At 53.7% G+C, this 15,957-nt stretch overlaps 7 protein-coding genes across 7 annotated transcripts; 4 read left to right on the top strand and 3 right to left on the bottom strand.

Annotated features, from left to right (window-relative positions):
* Nucleotides 1-616: 616 nt before the first annotated feature.
* On the bottom strand, nt 617-2,116 carry AB675_12015 (uncharacterized protein; the record flags this gene model as incomplete). The annotated part of the gene is made up of 1 exon (XM_018140912.1): nt 617-2,116. The coding sequence occupies one exon, from the start codon at nt 2,114-2,116 to the stop codon at nt 617-619; it is 1,500 nt and encodes a 499-aa protein (XP_017998330.1).
* Nucleotides 2,117-3,709: 1,593 nt separating this feature from the next.
* Nucleotides 3,710-5,690, bottom strand: AB675_12014 (Salicylate hydroxylase; the record flags this gene model as incomplete). Its single annotated transcript, XM_018140911.1, has 3 exons — nt 3,710-4,255; nt 4,411-5,490; nt 5,532-5,690. The coding sequence occupies 3 exons, from the start codon at nt 5,688-5,690 to the stop codon at nt 3,710-3,712; spliced, it is 1,785 nt and encodes a 594-aa protein (XP_017998355.1).
* Nucleotides 5,691-6,248: 558 nt separating this feature from the next.
* On the top strand, nt 6,249-6,721 carry AB675_12013 (Allantoate permease; the record flags this gene model as incomplete). Its single annotated transcript, XM_018140910.1, has 2 exons — nt 6,249-6,494; nt 6,545-6,721. 2 exons carry the CDS (start codon nt 6,249-6,251, stop codon nt 6,719-6,721), a joined length of 423 nt encoding a protein of 140 aa, XP_017998277.1.
* Nucleotides 6,722-7,089: 368 nt separating this feature from the next.
* Nucleotides 7,090-8,247, top strand: AB675_12012 (putative transporter; the record flags this gene model as incomplete). The annotated part of the gene is made up of 3 exons (XM_018140909.1): nt 7,090-7,240; nt 7,290-7,972; nt 8,041-8,247. 3 exons carry the CDS (start codon nt 7,090-7,092, stop codon nt 8,245-8,247), a joined length of 1,041 nt encoding a protein of 346 aa, XP_017998227.1.
* Nucleotides 8,248-8,950: 703 nt separating this feature from the next.
* On the top strand, nt 8,951-10,369 carry AB675_12011 (N amino acid transport system protein; the record flags this gene model as incomplete). The annotated part of the gene is made up of 1 exon (XM_018140908.1): nt 8,951-10,369. The coding sequence occupies one exon, from the start codon at nt 8,951-8,953 to the stop codon at nt 10,367-10,369; it is 1,419 nt and encodes a 472-aa protein (XP_017998276.1).
* A 692-nt stretch (nt 10,370-11,061) lies between these two features.
* On the bottom strand, nt 11,062-13,003 carry AB675_12010 (General amino acid permease AGP2; the record flags this gene model as incomplete). The annotated part of the gene is made up of 4 exons (XM_018140907.1): nt 11,062-11,348; nt 11,378-12,035; nt 12,123-12,381; nt 12,438-13,003. The coding sequence occupies 4 exons, from the start codon at nt 13,001-13,003 to the stop codon at nt 11,062-11,064; spliced, it is 1,770 nt and encodes a 589-aa protein (XP_017998385.1).
* A 1,073-nt stretch (nt 13,004-14,076) lies between these two features.
* AB675_12009 (tRNA(His) guanylyltransferase) lies at nt 14,077-15,000 on the top strand (the record flags this gene model as incomplete). The annotated part of the gene is made up of 1 exon (XM_018140905.1): nt 14,077-15,000. The coding sequence occupies one exon, from the start codon at nt 14,077-14,079 to the stop codon at nt 14,998-15,000; it is 924 nt and encodes a 307-aa protein (XP_017998361.1).
* Between the last annotated feature and the right edge of the window lie 957 nt (nt 15,001-15,957).

Here is a 15,957-nt window from a genome sequence, read left to right as displayed (position 1 = left end):
TCACCGACAAGCTTGAACGATTGCGAGTAAGCTCAATGCAAGCCGCGCAGCTTCGTGCAGAAAATCGACGGCAGCAGCTTGACGCCGAGAAAGTTGCTTTAAGGCAGCAGAGGCAGCGCTGGAGCGGCGAAAAGCAGAAGCTGGAGGAATACACCAAGGAGTTGCGAGCCGCCCTGGCGAGACAGGAGCTGCGCGAAGAAAAAGCTAAGAAGGCTGAATCTCGACTGCAAACTCTTCGGAAGCAGAAAAGGGACCTTGAAAGGCAGAAGACACAAGTCCAGCCCGTTGCTGCTGTGCGTAAATCCTGTAGCCGACAATACCTGAGGAAGGTGCAGTGCGACAAGTGCAAATGCCGCTTCAAGGTCAAGTATCGGTCCTTCTATCATTGTTGCCAGTGCTCTTCAGAGGGCGAGCGAGATAATTACGATCATTGCCGCAAGTGCGGTCCGCAATGCAAGGATGCTCGTCATGGAGAGATGGAGCTCCAGGGTTGTTAGAATGTATCGAACAATAATAGCTGCATTGATTCTGCACGTGCCGGGTCTCAACAAGTATTAGTCCAGGGGTCTCTGAAAGTCGTTCGAGCCGTAGGTCCAGGCAGTCACATCATCGACTTCTAGTCGGAGTTATAGTATCGTGAGAAGAGCCGATGGATCAGGCCCAAAGGGGATCCTTTATCCAAAAGTCTCTGTTGATGCTGTTGATCCTCGCGCCGAAGGCGATTCCTCAGTCTCTCGAGCGCTTCCAACTCCTCGCATTGCTGCAATGTGTCCGTCAATCTGCTCTTTTCGAGCATCAAATCGTCCAGCACTTTCTTTGACTGCCGATCTTGGGCCAATAGGTCTGCCAAAGTCGGATCGTTTGCAGCTTCCTGGCGCTCTTGCCGCGCAATAGTCTCCATGAACTCGGGATTCTTGGCCCTGGTCAATGCTGACGCACTGGTGCGCAACGACCTCATGCTGCTGACTATATCATGTAAGCGGGACCGCAGAGTATCGCGCTCATCGAGGAGCACGAGCTCAACGCTCTTGTCATCTTCGGCTCGTGCGGATTCAATCTCCTGCTCGATCTGGCTCAGCTCTTTCTCCCATTTTGTATGCAAATGCTCGAAGTCGCTCTTGAGGAACGATCCAGCCAAGGTTTCATCGAGTTGCATCCCACGCGCCATTTCTTGTTGCAGTCGGGTGTAGAAACCGCGCGAGGATAGTGAATCCCACTCAATGATCTTGCGGGCGGACTCCTTTGACCCGTCGTGCTTGACATGCTTGCTGCCCTTTCCAATGAAATCCTTCCAGAAGCGCGGTTCAGACTCTAATTGACTGCATCGTTGTTCGGCGAGCTCTTGCTCAGCCGGACTTGTGAGCAATTGCCACATTGTGGTCACAAAAGTGACATGTCTATAAGCTGATGGGCCTACGATACTTCGCAGTAGCTCTAAATTCTTCCGTGCAGAGCCTGTCATCCGTAGATCTGTGATACGATGAAGATACAACAGACCTGCGAGCCTAACGCCACGCTGATGCATGCTGTGCAGGAACGCAGCGATACCTCTGAGGACATCCGCGTCGCCACGAGACGTGTCGTCGAAACCAGGAGTGTCTATCAGATAAGCGTGCCGCTGACTTTGTAGATGCATGGGGTAGACCTCGGGGTCAGTGGTGCAAGAAGTCAGCGAGTGGCCAACCCTGACATCGCGATCAGACACAAGGTTGATGAAAGAGCTCTTCCCGCTGCCCGTCATTCCCATGACAAGAACAACGATGTCATCCTCACGAGCATCCGCTATGCGAGGCTGGCGAGCTGTGGGAGGCTTGTCTTCGGTGCCAGCTGTTATGTACTGTACGTGCTGCTGTCTGCGGTGGTCCCCAATATGCCTCTGCTCAGGTGGAGGAGCAGTTGCGGCTCGCCTTGTCGATGGTGCTGCCGATGCCCAATGCGAGATTTGAGGCTTGATGTCTCTCGGCATTGAATGCACGGTCACAATCTCTTCTGGGCGGATGGGCGATATGTGATGCCGTAAGCCAGATCGGCCTGCGCGACCGTCATTGTCGGACTCCCGACGTTGAAGCTGGCGACTGACGATGTAATGCTCATTGTGGTCCCCAGGCTGAGTCATCTTTGGTTGTCGGGTCATGCCTCCTAAAACACATCAGAAGTTTGGCTGCGGAAGACACGCAAGAGACAGAGACTCTTCGCATGTACAGGGAGGAGGTCACTATACATCGCTGGGCAGCGATGTTTCCAGGGCGTCGAAACAGAGTGTAGATCAGGGCTCAAGGTTGACCACTGTGTGACAGGAAGTGCTAAGAATTCTTGCCGCTTTTACGATATCGTCGTCGTGCATGATGCACAGACGCCATCGATCCTGCGAGCCCCTCTTTGGTTGCCTTGTTGCAGCATCTTACGTGGCGGCTTGCGATGTATTGGATAACGATGGATAGTGGTGGCCGAGGACTGATGAAAGCCGCCTAAAGTTCCAGCTTGACGCCAGGGTGACCTTTGGTACTTTTATTTGCACTGCAGCCGCGCACAAAAAGTCTCTCGCGTCATTGTGAGCGGCTTGCTCGGCAGTCCGTCAGCGCAAAGGTCTCGGGAATAACAAGTGACTGCTGTAGAGCTTCTAAACGGGAGTGGCAGATGCAAATGTCTGGAATTCATGTTCACAATGTACCACTGTAGTAAGCTGGGAACTCGTGCGGTCATCGTCATTGCCAAAGTCTACTTGGGTATGCAAGCCTTCTTGCCTTGTCGGTCCGAGCTAGATTGCACATCTGATCTGCGCCCTAGGCAGTCGCGCCTGGCGCAAGTTGCCAGTGCTTGACAGACAACTGCCTCCACCCCACAATGCGGTCGACTTTCGAGTCACACTGCTAGTGAAGAGCTCAATGGTCTGAAAGAGCTGTTCATAAGCAGCTATTCTGGCGCCTGGCATGGTCTGAGACATGGATTCGCTCCTCTGTGCTCGATGATTGCCGAGCTTCATCGGCGACCGACAGGCACAGGTTAATAATGCTAGAGCACGGTCATCCACGGGGAAACAATCATTTGGGACAAGGACTCAGGTATATTCCGTGCATAGACGCGTGGTTCGACGCACTGGCGGCAAAACCCAGGAAATGCTCGACGTAGCTATTATCCCACTCGAACTGTGCCCACATAGTCTCCTTGCAGACGACGAGTTGCGGGTCTTGCCGCTGGCGTGTGATTCGGCTGCCCCGGGTCCTCAGATGTTGCACTAGCCATCGTCATGCCACCATCCTCTCGTTACTTGTCTCTGTTCTCAGGGTCCAAGGTGCAAGCCAGCTCTTCATCGGGTCTGCCGAGTTTTTGTCATTAACATTGAACCGAAGCTACTGCAGTGGTACACGACAACAATGTTGAGCCAGATGCGTCATTGTTGATTTGTGTGACATCGTAAGGGCCTGAGGCTTGATCTCACTGCCCTCGCGCGAAATCGTGTCCGGCTGGTCGATAACTGACCACCGCAAGGCGCTTTGATGAAACCTCGGCTTTCTGTCTGGTGCATTCACGGACCAGCGTGCCTGAAACCGCGATCAGCTGCGCAGTGTGAAGCACCGTTGTAGAACGTGTCCACCAGGTTTTGCTGGTGAGGACCGCATTGAACATTTCTCATCATGTTGTCGGTAGGGCTTCTGCACCGTGTCGTTGAGATTAAAACCTCATTACCATAGGTGCCCGAAATCACGTCTCACACGCCCCCGCCACTCCTCCCAACCGCAACACTCTTGTCCTTCGCTGATATCCCACCATTCTGACCCTGCTGTTGCGCCGCCAAAATCCAGTTCCGCCGCCCTTCCTCCTCGATCATCCTCTTCTCCTCCAATCGCTGTAATCTCTGGCGCTTGAGTGCGATGTAGCTGATCACGGGCGCGACGACCAGCGAGACGAGGAAGAGCTTGCGGCCCGAAGAGAGGGGCTTAGGGGTCGGGGTGGGTATTGAGGACATCTGTTGTGGTGTGTGGTAGATGAAGGGATGACTGGCCCTGGCGGGGTGGTGGTTGGTGTGCTGTAGGATGCGTGGAAGCTTGTGGGGTCGACGTGTGCCGGGGAACCGGGAGCAGTGCAAATGATGCGGATGTAGAGCTGCCAAACTGTTCCTAGAGATGCTGCGCTGATCCGCGAGAGGCTCTGGCAGGCAAAGTAGTTGGTAAAGGTGTGCTGTCTTCAGAGTAATGAGCTGTAGAGCGCCGGTTGACAAGATTGCTTCCGTCGACGAAAAGTGTGGGGAAACGCGCTAGGACCTTCAGGCAGTGAATGGCAGCTAGAGACACAGACACGGGCTTCGTGAGCAAGCCGCGAAGTCGTCAACTACATATGTTATGTCTAGTATAACGACTAGAGTCTGCTCTCTATCAACGGCTCCTCTCTCGTTTTCTCCTTCTCTGCTACCGTCTCCTCGAATCTCTTGACAACGTCGTGCTCTGTGAGCCACAGTGTGCTGGCCCTTCCCAGCATCCTCGCACGTACTTCCTCGTCATTACGCGCGGGCGGTGCATCTTTGCTTGCTAATACGCCCCTTAGCAGCCTATCAGTATGCGGTCGCCGTGTTGCTTCATACAGGTCCAACGCCCTTTTAAGCTGCACACCGGACGGCTTGATGTGCTGTAAATCAGGCAGTGTGTGCGCTAGCGCGAGGTACAGCGCGTACGAGTCATCGAGAGCCAAGGAGCCTCCTGTCGCGTGTGCGCCGCCATGCGCATGGGCAGCATCGCCGACCAGCGTCACTCGAGACCCAAAAACCCAAGTCGGTAGATGCTGGCCTGCGTAATTGGGGTAGCGTCGAACGGCTGGTGTCGCCTGAGTGATAGCCTTGACGATTGGGTTCCAGTCGCCAAAAAGCTCGCGGAAGAGCTCGATAGAGCCCTCATCGTTCCAGGTGTTGATGGCATTGTCTGCTGGGTTCTTCGAGCTGATCGGAACATCCTTGGGATCATATTGTCCAACAGCGGTGAACTGATTTCTGCCCAACCTCGAAGCGAAGAACTGCTTGTTGGGTCCCCACCAGTGAGTCGAGTCTTCCGACAGACCCGGAATATCCTTGACCAGAGATGCATCGAAGCACGCCCGCAAAGCTGTGCGGTTGGTATAACTCAGCTCAAATTTCTGATTGAAGGCCTTGCGGACTTTGGAATTGATGCCATCGGCGCCAATGAGCAGATCTCCCTTCACGTTCGTGCCATCTTCGAACGAGAGAATCACGCCATCGCTAACGACTTCAGCATTTCGGACTTTCTTATTCAGGTGAATCAACTCTCGAGGGACATGTTCCAGAAGAGCCTCATGCAGATGTGCTCGGTGGAACCTGGCCGTTTGGTGCAATCGATTTGGGACATCCAAGAAGTGGTCTTCAGTAACTACCTCATTGGTCTTCCAGTGTCTGTATATCATAGGTATGCCAGATGGTCCTCGGTAGGCCACATCGTCCACAAGCGCGTTAAGGACGCCGAGCCGCTCCAATGTTCGCATTCCCTACTTCGTCAGTACGGCCTCCCGTCTCTAGAGGAACTTACATTAGGACTGAGTGCAATGCTCGCACCGATTTCTTTCAACTCGGAGTACCGCTCGTATAGTTCGACGTCGACATAAGGCAGCTGGCGTAACGCGATCGCTGTAGCCAAGCCCGCAATGCCCGCGCCAGCAATAATCACCTTGAGGCGACCTTCAGCCATTGTGATGGCCTTTCCCTACCAACAGCGAGTCGAAGATTGATATATTCACAGCAGCATGCATGAGGTATAGTACTGATTAAGCGATCCATCTGAATGCCCTTGTCCGACTTACGGCGACTTTGCGGCCGATGGGCATGCCCGTGTCTTCCCGTTTTGGCGAGCACGCAAGATGCGTCCATATGGCGTGAACATACCACTACCTCCAAAATGGTCCGGATTTACTCATCTTCTGCTCTTCACAGAATAGCTCATAGCGAAGAAGTCCTATCAGCATGTGGTGTCTAGATACGACTCCGCTGCATGAGCTCGACCACGCGGCGTTGCAAGGCACGAAAGATAAGCACCGTGGCTGCATATGCCTGTGCAGCTTGCGATGGAAGCAAGCTTTATGGCATTGCTTACCATGGCGACATAAGGGGTGTCTTTTGCGTGAGGCCGATCGGTGCCTGTACCGAGAGACACCGAGAGAGCGGATGGCCGACATAAGAGTACAGTTCCCTGGCATACCTCCCAACGTCCAACCGTACTCACAGGCAGTCTTATCCAATCGCAGTCAAGATGGGCAAGTCAGAGCTCGGCGGCTTCGCTGCCACTGATCATTCGCCTTCATTGGAACAGACCATCCCAGACAACGCACCCGTCTTGCCGCAGAAGTATGCCGACGAAAGCTACAAACTGTTCAGCAAGGTCCAGGTGAACGATCCCACCCCAGAAGAGGCGCGCATCATCCGCAATAAATGCTTGTGGAGGATTCTGCCCTTCCTGTGCATCGGCTACCATTTGATGTATGTCGATAAGCAGACTGTAAGTTGACCTGTCTCTCGTGCGATGATACCTGACTGACATGAGCACAGCTTGGCAGTTCAGCGATCCTGGGCATATTGCAGGATGCTCATCTCAATGCCAATCAGTACAACTGGTTGAGTTCGATCTTTTACTTTGGCTATGGTCAGTCCCAATTTCTCGAATGGCTGCCTGCCACGCCAGCTCAGGTGGCCTCCATTGTTGTGACTGTCACTATCGAAGCATGAGGCTGACCACTTGATCTAGTATGTTGACCCTCTCTTTGTCTGCCCGGCCACGTCAGACCTCGGGTTCTTGCTGATACATCTCACCTCTACTTGTGCATCATCTTTGATATGCTGATCAACTTCCAGCTACTTGCGGAGTGGCCGCAGAACAGAGCTTTGCAGCATTTCCCGGTAGGAAAATGGCTTGCAAGCATGCTTGTCGCGTGGTATGCGACGCAGATTTTCTTCACACCAGTGTGTCGCTGACATTGATCAGGGGAGGAATCACTCTGCTGCACATCCCATGCAACAGCTTCGCGTCACTCTTTGTCGTTAGGTTCTTCCTGGGATGCTGTGAAGCCTGTATTGTTCCAGCTTTTTTACTAACTATGTCGATGTTCTTCACCTACCGGGAACAGTCTATCATGATGCCGATCATGTGGGCTGCTGGCAATAGTAGCCCGATCACTTCAGGCTTGCTCTCGTACGGAGTCCTTTGGATCAAAACAGGCGACTTTGCAACCTGGAAGTGGTTCATGCGTACGTTCATCCACCACGATGTCCTTTAGACTGCAGACTGACATATAAGTCATCACTGGGGGCATTACGATCATCTTCGGCGTTTTTGTTTGGTTTCTCTTCCCAGACAATCCGCTCAATGCCAAGTTCTTGACTCTCGAACAACGCGCCCAGGCTGTCCTTCGGATCAAGGAGAATCATTCGGGTATCGAGCAGAAGTTCTTCAAGCGCTACCAATTCGTCGAAGCGCTCAAAGACCCCAAGAGCTGGCTCTACTTCTTTCATGCGTGGTCGCAGGAGATGGCCAATGGTATCACCAACCAGTACTCTCTGATCATCAAGTCTTTCGGATTCACAGTGCTGCAGACAACTCTCCTGGGATGCGTCACTGGACTAACAGCGCTGGGCTTCCTTTCATTAGCAGCACTGATCATGTGGAGGACTCACAACTCTCGCGCCTGGCTATCCGTCGTAGCATATATCCCGTGCGTCATATCCTGCGGCCTCTTAATAGGACTACCCTGGTCCAATCGTTGGGGCCTTGTCTCCGCCATCTGGATGCGTTCCTCGACGGGCATACCCTATGCGGTAGTCATGGTCTGGGCAGCCAACAACTCCGCTGGGCACACCAAGAAGACCACTGTCATCGCAATGTACCACATCGGCTACGGCCTCGGCAACATCCTGTCGCCACAACTCTTCCAGCCTCATTGGAAGCCGCGGTACATTCAAACATGGTGGATCATCCTCTGGGTATGTGTTACTTCGACTCGCCGTCCTCTGTCTTTCCACTTCCCCCTACTGATTCAGTTCTTGCTTAGATCGCGGTCATCTTGCCCATGGGCATCATCACAGTCTTGTATTTTTACCTTGTTCGCGAGAATAAGCGTCGTGACGTTCTTGCTGCGTCAGGTCGTGTCACGGAAGGCGGCGTGGTCGAAGAGACCACCGCGCACGGCGATAAAGTCGCGCACGCGGTTGATAGCAATCAGCTGGACCTGACAGATCGAGAGAACTTGACATTGTAAGTTGTTCCTCTGACCACAAGCTTTACCACTGGCAATGCATACATGCTGACGAAGACGTGCTTTAGCCGATACGTGTTGTGACCAAGCCCTATCTGACCGGGACAGATGCCCGTATTTGCTGTTCAGCAGCTGCATTGGTTGCTCTTTCTGGGACAACGGCACTTCTTGTGGCGGCAGCCTGCCAAATGTGGGCAACCGCTCTGTCTTACGTCCGTCCGCTGGGAGCGAGTCGTGCCTTCCTCGAAATTTATGGATTGCAGGCTAGAGCATTAATCACCTGTGAACGTTGAGCAATCTACAAGACAAATGAAGTCAATGGTAGTTTTGCTGTTATGGAGCTCTGAGTCTAGAACTGCCGTCCAGAACCTGAAATGGAGATCGCCGTCGTTATCAACAACCAATCTTCGTCTAGCTTTTCGCCGAGGTCGAATATGATAGACCCTTCGCGGAGTCAGGGACCACGGTCCGAAGTCACTTGACGGTGTACGGTCCGCACTATCTCTACAATTCGTTGATTACTAGGCTATACGGGTCACATATCTGCAAGATAACAAGAGTCTGAACGAGATAGCGGAATCTGGCTCGCATGCCATGTGGTAGGTACATATCCACGTTGCTCATCCATCAGGACCACGTTTTCCCCACGATCCAATATCCCAGGATCTATCACTACTCAGGCACTTGCCACTCAACCACAGCCAAGATGTCCACACCCACCAAGCACGAAGACACCATCTCGGCTACCCGAGATGTCTCGCTCGCCGACGATGACATGCCCACCACTAAAGAGGCCATCCTCGAATCCCACGAGGTCTTCCAAAAAGTCAGCGAGGGCGTCGACTTCCGCACCGTGAGCTGGCAGCGCGCCACCGTCATCTTCATCAAGATCCAATTCGCCATGAGCATCCTCGCTGTCCCAGGCGCACTCGCCGCCCTCGGTGCAGTTGGCGGCGCGCTCTCGATCGTCGGGTGGCAGTCGCTCAACACCTACACGTCGGTCATCCTGGGCGACTTCCGCAACCGACACCCCGAATGCCACACATTGGCCGATATGTGCGGCATGCTCTTCGGGCGCATTGGGCGCGAATTTGTCGGAGTGCAGATTCTCGTCGCGCAGGTCCTCATCACAGCCGCCGGCATCGTCTCTTGCTCAACAGCCTTCAACGCCCTCTCCGAGCACGGCGCTTGCAGTGTCGTCTTCAGCTTCGTCTCCGCCGCACTCATCACCTGCTTCTCCTCAGTCCGCACGTTCTCTCGCCTCGGCTGGCTCACCTGGTTCGGTTTCGCAACCTTCTTTATCGCCGTCTTCATCTTCGTCGTCGCAATCACCCAACAAGACCGCCCCGCCGCGGCACCCCCTGCTCCCGAACCATTCGAATTGGGCTGGGCTGCAATCAACTACCCTACGTTCGTGGTCGGCATGACCGCTAGCGCCAACATCTTCCTCTGCGGTAGCGGCAGCTCGATGTACCTTCCCGTGGTGTCCGAGATGCGCAATGCGAAGCGCGACTACCGCAAGGCCGCGATTCTGACTGGTATCATGAACGGTGTGCTCTACTTAACGTTCTCCCTGGTGATCTACCGCTACTGCGGCATCTGGCTCGCTACGCCCGCTTTCGGGAGTGCCGGACAGCTGTTCAAGAAGATCTGCTATGGCATCGCCCTGCCTGGGTTGGTCATCGGGGTGGGAATCTACCAGCACGTCGCGGCGAAATTGGTCTTTGTGCGGATCCTGCGCAACACCCGACATCTACAGCAGAACACGATGGTGCATTGGGGCAGTTGGTTAAGTATCAATCTAGTGTTGGGCGCGCTGGGCTTCATCGTGGCAGAAGCTGTACCGATACTGAATTTCTTGCTCGGCCTGGCGGGATCTCTGTGCTTTGCACCGTTCAGTCTGGTATATCCGGCGTTACTGTTTATGTACGACTACAAAATGTACAGGCAAGGGTCAGGAAAGCAGAAGGGGCAATACTATGCGCACGGGTTGATTGTGGCTCTGGGCCTGTTTGTTGTGGTTGCTGGAACGTACGGCGTTGCTGTCAGCATTCGTGATGCTTTCCGCAGTGGGTTGATCACGAAGGTGTTCAACTGTGCTGACAACTCCGGCACCATCTCATGAGCCAAGGTCAGCTGCCGAGCACGTCAATAGCACCTACAGCATTGCATATAATTGCAAGCACCCTCCAAATGCTGAACACCGTGGCCATACTGCTTCTTGTGTCGCTTCCCGGCTCCGCTGATCGAAGCGCATGTAACGATTGAGTGGTCTGAGAATCTAGGCAACGTTCCCAATGCCTCCGCGCCACCCATGTACATACCGACTTGCCGTGCTCTGCGTATGAGAAGAACAGTTAGCGACTGTTTTGCCTTATGTGATGCATTTGTCCTGCAGTAGGAGGTGAACACAGGAAGGAAGCGAAATGATTTCTGTTTCGGGAGAAGAGATAAGGGACCGCCATAACCGGCATTGGAGCAAGCGGAAAGGCTAAGAGACAAGCTGGGAGGCTGCTTGGCATGCATATGAGGTAGGTTAGTACGCCAGCACTGGAGCAGTCGATGTTTGGTTGCCCAGAGCAGGAAGTATCCGGGCAGTAGGAAGCGATCCGTTATCAGCTCGGGGGGATATTCTGTATATTCTGTGTATATTGCTCTCAGCCATCGTGATATAGCCATAGTGGATGGCACATATTCGCGGCGGGTGCAAGATGCCGCTCAATAAGCAGAGTCCGAGAAATATGCGTTCAGGCACCGTCCTCCACAAGTCCAAAACCAGCAACGGGCGATTTGTCTGAGCTTGGCGCCGGAAGACGCTTACTTGAACGGGTTGATAGTTGATCCACGACGTTGGATCGACCCACGCCGCTCATCGTCCTTGATATGGCGCTTGATTCCAATGAGCTGTCCCATCTCCAGCCAGAAGCCACTCGGAGGGCTAAGGAACGACTCCTCGTACGCATCCACAATTGGCCTCTCCCAGACCAAGTCTACCTCAGAAGGCTTGAGCTTCTTCGTGCGCTTGACCAGCTTCCAGCCGATGTACATGATCGGTGCGAGGATCTGCATGGTATAGTTCTGGAAGAATGATTCCACGCTCCAGGCTGGAAGGCGCCGTAGCCGTAGAAGATACAGATCACGATCTCCACGACGATGACAACGTATGCGCAGCCAGGCTGGAACCATGCGTAGTATGGCAGGGTTCTCCGGTCAAGTCCTTGAACTTGACATGCTTTGTGGAAGTTGAGGTAGGTCAATGCGATGACAAAGTAATTTATCAGAGCGCCGGCTGTAATCAAACTGACGAGCCATGTAATCACGACGGATGAGTTGTCGGAAACTTGGAGGAACGACAGGAATGGGAAGGCCATGACCACAGCGAAGGCATAGAGCGGCACTCCATTTCTGGTGGTCTTCCTGAAGATCTTTGGTGCATGCCCTTCGAGAGCCATGCTGTATAGCGACCGCGTGGCGCAAAAGGTATAGGTGTTGCCAGCTGAGAATATGGAAGTGATCAAGAGCGCGTTGACAACCGAGGGAAGGGTGCTGATTCCCAAGTTGGACATGGCAATCACGTATGGAGAGGCCGCTGCCGTGCCGCCACCGCCAGCCGTACCAAGGAACACACCTTGAAGCTGTGGGTCGTTATAAGGTACAACGATACCTACACAAAGAGCTCCGAGGATGAAGAAGAGGCCAAAGCGCCAGTACACGGTCTTGAATGCAGTCTTGACATAGACACGTGGTCGCTTGACCTCTGCTGCTGCCATCGCAATGTACTCGGGACCGACCTAGAGCACCGGTCAGTGTGAGGTCTACGTCGAACAGGATCAGATGGAGTAGGAGGTCTCCCCAGACCGGGCAAACAGAGTACGTACGACTGTGAAGGAGGCAGACCAGAGGGCAGACAAGAAGCCTTCGAAGCGAGCTAGCGAGCCCGTCGAGCTCTTTGCCGAGTTCTCAGCGAAAGCCCCAGGGTTCTTCCAATAGCGGAATCCGTATGCGTCATTGTCGGGGTTTCCTCCGACCATTGTGATGAAGGTGAAAAAGAACAGCATAAAGATCAGTATGACCTTGCCACCTGACAGCCAGAATTCGGCTTCACCAAATGCGCGGACAGCTAGGACGTTGATGGCACTGTATAGTGTTAGTAATGATTCACGTCAAGTTTCGCCAGCCACGGAGCAGCGGACTAGAACGCTGATCCCACTCTGCCGAGAGGAGCCACTGGGAAAGGGTCGTACCCGTAGAGTATGATGCATGCAATACACACAGCCCAGACCGGGATGTCATCTCTCCAGAAGCTTAGAACCAGGCCGATGGCGGTGATCTCAAAAGGTATAAGCAGTGCCTCGTAGATGAAGAAATTCCACCCAACCATGAACCCGAGCGCATCGTCGTACCAGTGTCTAGCAAGTCGAATGAAGCCACCAGAGACAGGTTGGAGGATGATCATTTCGGAGACACAGTTATTGACGCAGGCAACGACTATCGAATACAAAGCATAGGCGATGAACAAGCTGCCTGGACCGCCAGCAGCCAGACCATTGCCAATGCTGACGAAGAGCGCCGTGCCGATGGAGCCACCGATGGCCAACAGTTGAATCTGACGATTCGAGAGACGGCGATGGAGGTTGTCAGCATTGTCAGTCACGACGCCGCGTTGCACGTCATGTGGTGAGTCGCTTGTGCGTAGAGGTGAGTCGCCGGCGGCATAGTTGGCCTCCTTGTCGGCCGCTTCATTGTATTTCGTTGCCATCTTGGGCGACAGTTGGCCTGTCAAAATCAAAAGGACTGGAGAGGGAGCAGAAAGCAAGGAAAGGAAGCCGCAGCTCAATCGGGTGGAAACCAACGTATCTTAAGCTCCCGTCACTGGCAGTCTGGTCTAGCGGCCCATCAAGATGGACGAGATTGTGTGCTAGTGCTGATCGGGGAAGAACATGACAAGCGACGCTTGTCCTGAAGCTAGCCGAGCCTTTGGGGGACTTTGAGGTATTCATGAGGGAAAATTTGGCGGGAAACGGAGTCGTTCCCTTATCGAACCAAGAAAATAGCAAACACAATTGGTTGTGTGAGGAACAGATGACGGCAGCGCTGAGCTCAACAAGAGAACCATAGACCCCGCTCGATTTCAGGGCTGGAGAGCTAAGTCAAGGCGAAATGATGAGGCGCCGAGGGCTCGGCATGGAGTGGAGAGGGGCGGCCAAGGACGCGGCATTGCGTTGAATGGACGATCGAGCCTTTCATGAGACGGGATACTTCCTGACCAGTGCGACACGCGCGGAACTGGCTGGATGTGCATTGGAAGACAGCTGTGGTTGCTTTGCTTGGTCGAGATCGCGTGTGTCGCGTGCCTTAGCACGCATCACTGGGAGATAGCCAAATGTGCAACAGGAACCGATAGGGCACTGTTCGATCGAGCTCCGACACGATGCTCGACTACTTAGTACTAGCCAGCCGAGTCAATACAGCGAGATAATACAAGTCCGGAAAGCGCATGCCTAGACGAGGAGGTTCCTGCACGATGAATCGCAGTGAGTGGTGAGACTGGCAGACGCGAAAGAGCAAGAGCCACGCGATCGCGGCGTTTCTTGGCACAGCCGCTCGAGTGGGGCCATCTGCTTTTCGTCGCCCGCGGCCCGCGAAGTGGCGGTCGTCTTTTCCATATCCCTACCATGATGTGACAAACGGAAACCTCATCCACAGGCAGAAAATCTGTCAGCATCCGGTCTGACGTCCGTCTGGCAGAGAGCTCGACCGCAGACTACACCGGCGCCCTCCGCTGAGAATCCACGAAGCCTCCATGTGCGTCAAACACAACAATTCACTGTGATGGCCAATTCGAAGTACGAGTATGTAAGAGACTTCGAGCAAAACGAAGTGCTTCTGCGGAACGCCTGGATCGTTGTCCGCGTCGACGGTCGCGGCTTCCACAAGCTGTCAGATCACTACCACTTTGCGAAACCGAATGATCGAAGGGCACTCGATCTCATGAATGCTGCAGCGTCTCACGTCGTGCGCACCATGCCTGATCTCTGTTTTGCTTACGGCGTTAGTGACGAATTCTCTTTCGTCTTTGACCGCAACACTGTCATGTTTGACAGACGAAAGGACAAGCTAGTGAGTACCATCGTCTCAACCTTCACCGCCGCCTACGTGCATCTCTGGCCGAAGCATTTTCGGTCCGGTAACGGCGATCAACCATCAGAGATACGTGATGCAGAACTTGACCTGCTTCACCTCCCGACATTCGATGGACGAGCTGTTGTTTACCCTAGCACAGCTAATCTCCGTGACTACCTTTCGTGGCGTCAAGTAGACTGCCACATCAACAATCTTTACAACACAACCTTCTGGACATTGGTCGAACGTGCAGGACATGGGCAGAGGGAAGCAGAAGAGCTGCTGAAAGGGACGGTCTCGTCTGATAAGAATGAGATACTGTTCACCAAATTTGGCATCAATTATAACAACGAGCCTGAAATCTACCGAAAAGGTAGCTGCATATACCGCGACTACGATGTCGGCGAGCCTTCAACACAGGGCACGACCGGCAGCGATGGTAACAGCACATATGTAGCGTTAGACGAGTTGCAGTCGTCCGCGATCCCGGAGCATCTGTCCAAGACACAACAAGAAAAGCAGCGCAAAGCAAAACTGAAGGCTCGAGTGGTCACTGCGCACCTTGATATTATCCAAGATGACTTCTGGAAGCAGCGACCATGGATACTGAGCGGAAAGCCTCCACGAGGCTGATGTATCTCGCCAGTCTCTGCCTCATCCAGTCACTGAAAGCGCCGAGGAGGGCGCCCATGTTATTGCGGTCTGTATTGCTTGATTGGTGCATGTCTAGCGGAGAAGCTCCCCAGCGAACACCCCTCGTTATCGCGCCAACGCTTGGTGGCAAGCCAAACAGCAACGACCGCAAGCTGATTCGCGAAAGACGTGCTTTCAGAAGCCCTGAGTGATGGGAGCTCGTGTTCCTGAGACGCTGGGGGAGCGGGATCGAACCTTTAGCAAACACCTCGCGCTTCGGTGCTGGTCCCTGTAAACTGTGGACAGGACTCTTCTGATGCCTGATTCCCCCAGGTCTTGCGGGCTTTGAGACTGCTTGGAATGGAAGCGTCAGGTGGCTTTCCAGTCCGAGTGGTGCAGAGCGAGAGGACTCGTGCTGGCGTGCTGTCAAATTGACCCAGTCCTTGTTTCTGACAAACTCGGTCTCAAGAGCGCGGTACTGCCACAGCCGACATCACAATAGCTTCCAATATCGGTTCGATCGATGTCCTGACCGAAGCTGGTCCACATTGACATCTTAGCATCTTGATTGTCCTCAAGATACTAGATACACTGTCTGTGTCTGCTGAGTTCGCGTGGCCATGCAATGAAGCGTAACATGTTCGAAGTTTCCAAGGCAGGCACGGGCGCATTTAGCTTTCTGGAACACCTAGGCATATCAAAATTTGGAGTGCCTTCCGAGTTCGATTTATTGTTGCGTGGTAGCCTCTGGCTTCATCGGTGTCGCCTTTGACCGCTTGAATACTATGTTCGCGAGCTGGGTCTGCTGGCCCGTAGCTTGCACCAGATCTACACCCGTCGAGGAGATATCTCGGCTTGCTTCTGCTAGCGCCTGCTGATTAACCATGATGACCCCAAAACAAGTTCGGCGCTCGGCTAAGTTCGCAGTCGCTGGAGGCCGCCCCGGAAAATGTCGCT

This window comes from Cyphellophora attinorum (genome assembly GCF_001299255.1).
Source record: "Cyphellophora attinorum strain CBS 131958 chromosome Unknown Contig19, whole genome shotgun sequence".
Taxonomy (NCBI): domain Eukaryota; kingdom Fungi; phylum Ascomycota; class Eurotiomycetes; order Chaetothyriales; family Cyphellophoraceae; genus Cyphellophora; species Cyphellophora attinorum.
The sequence above is the reverse complement of the archived record's forward strand: the minus strand, read 5'-3'. Positions and strand labels throughout refer to the sequence as shown.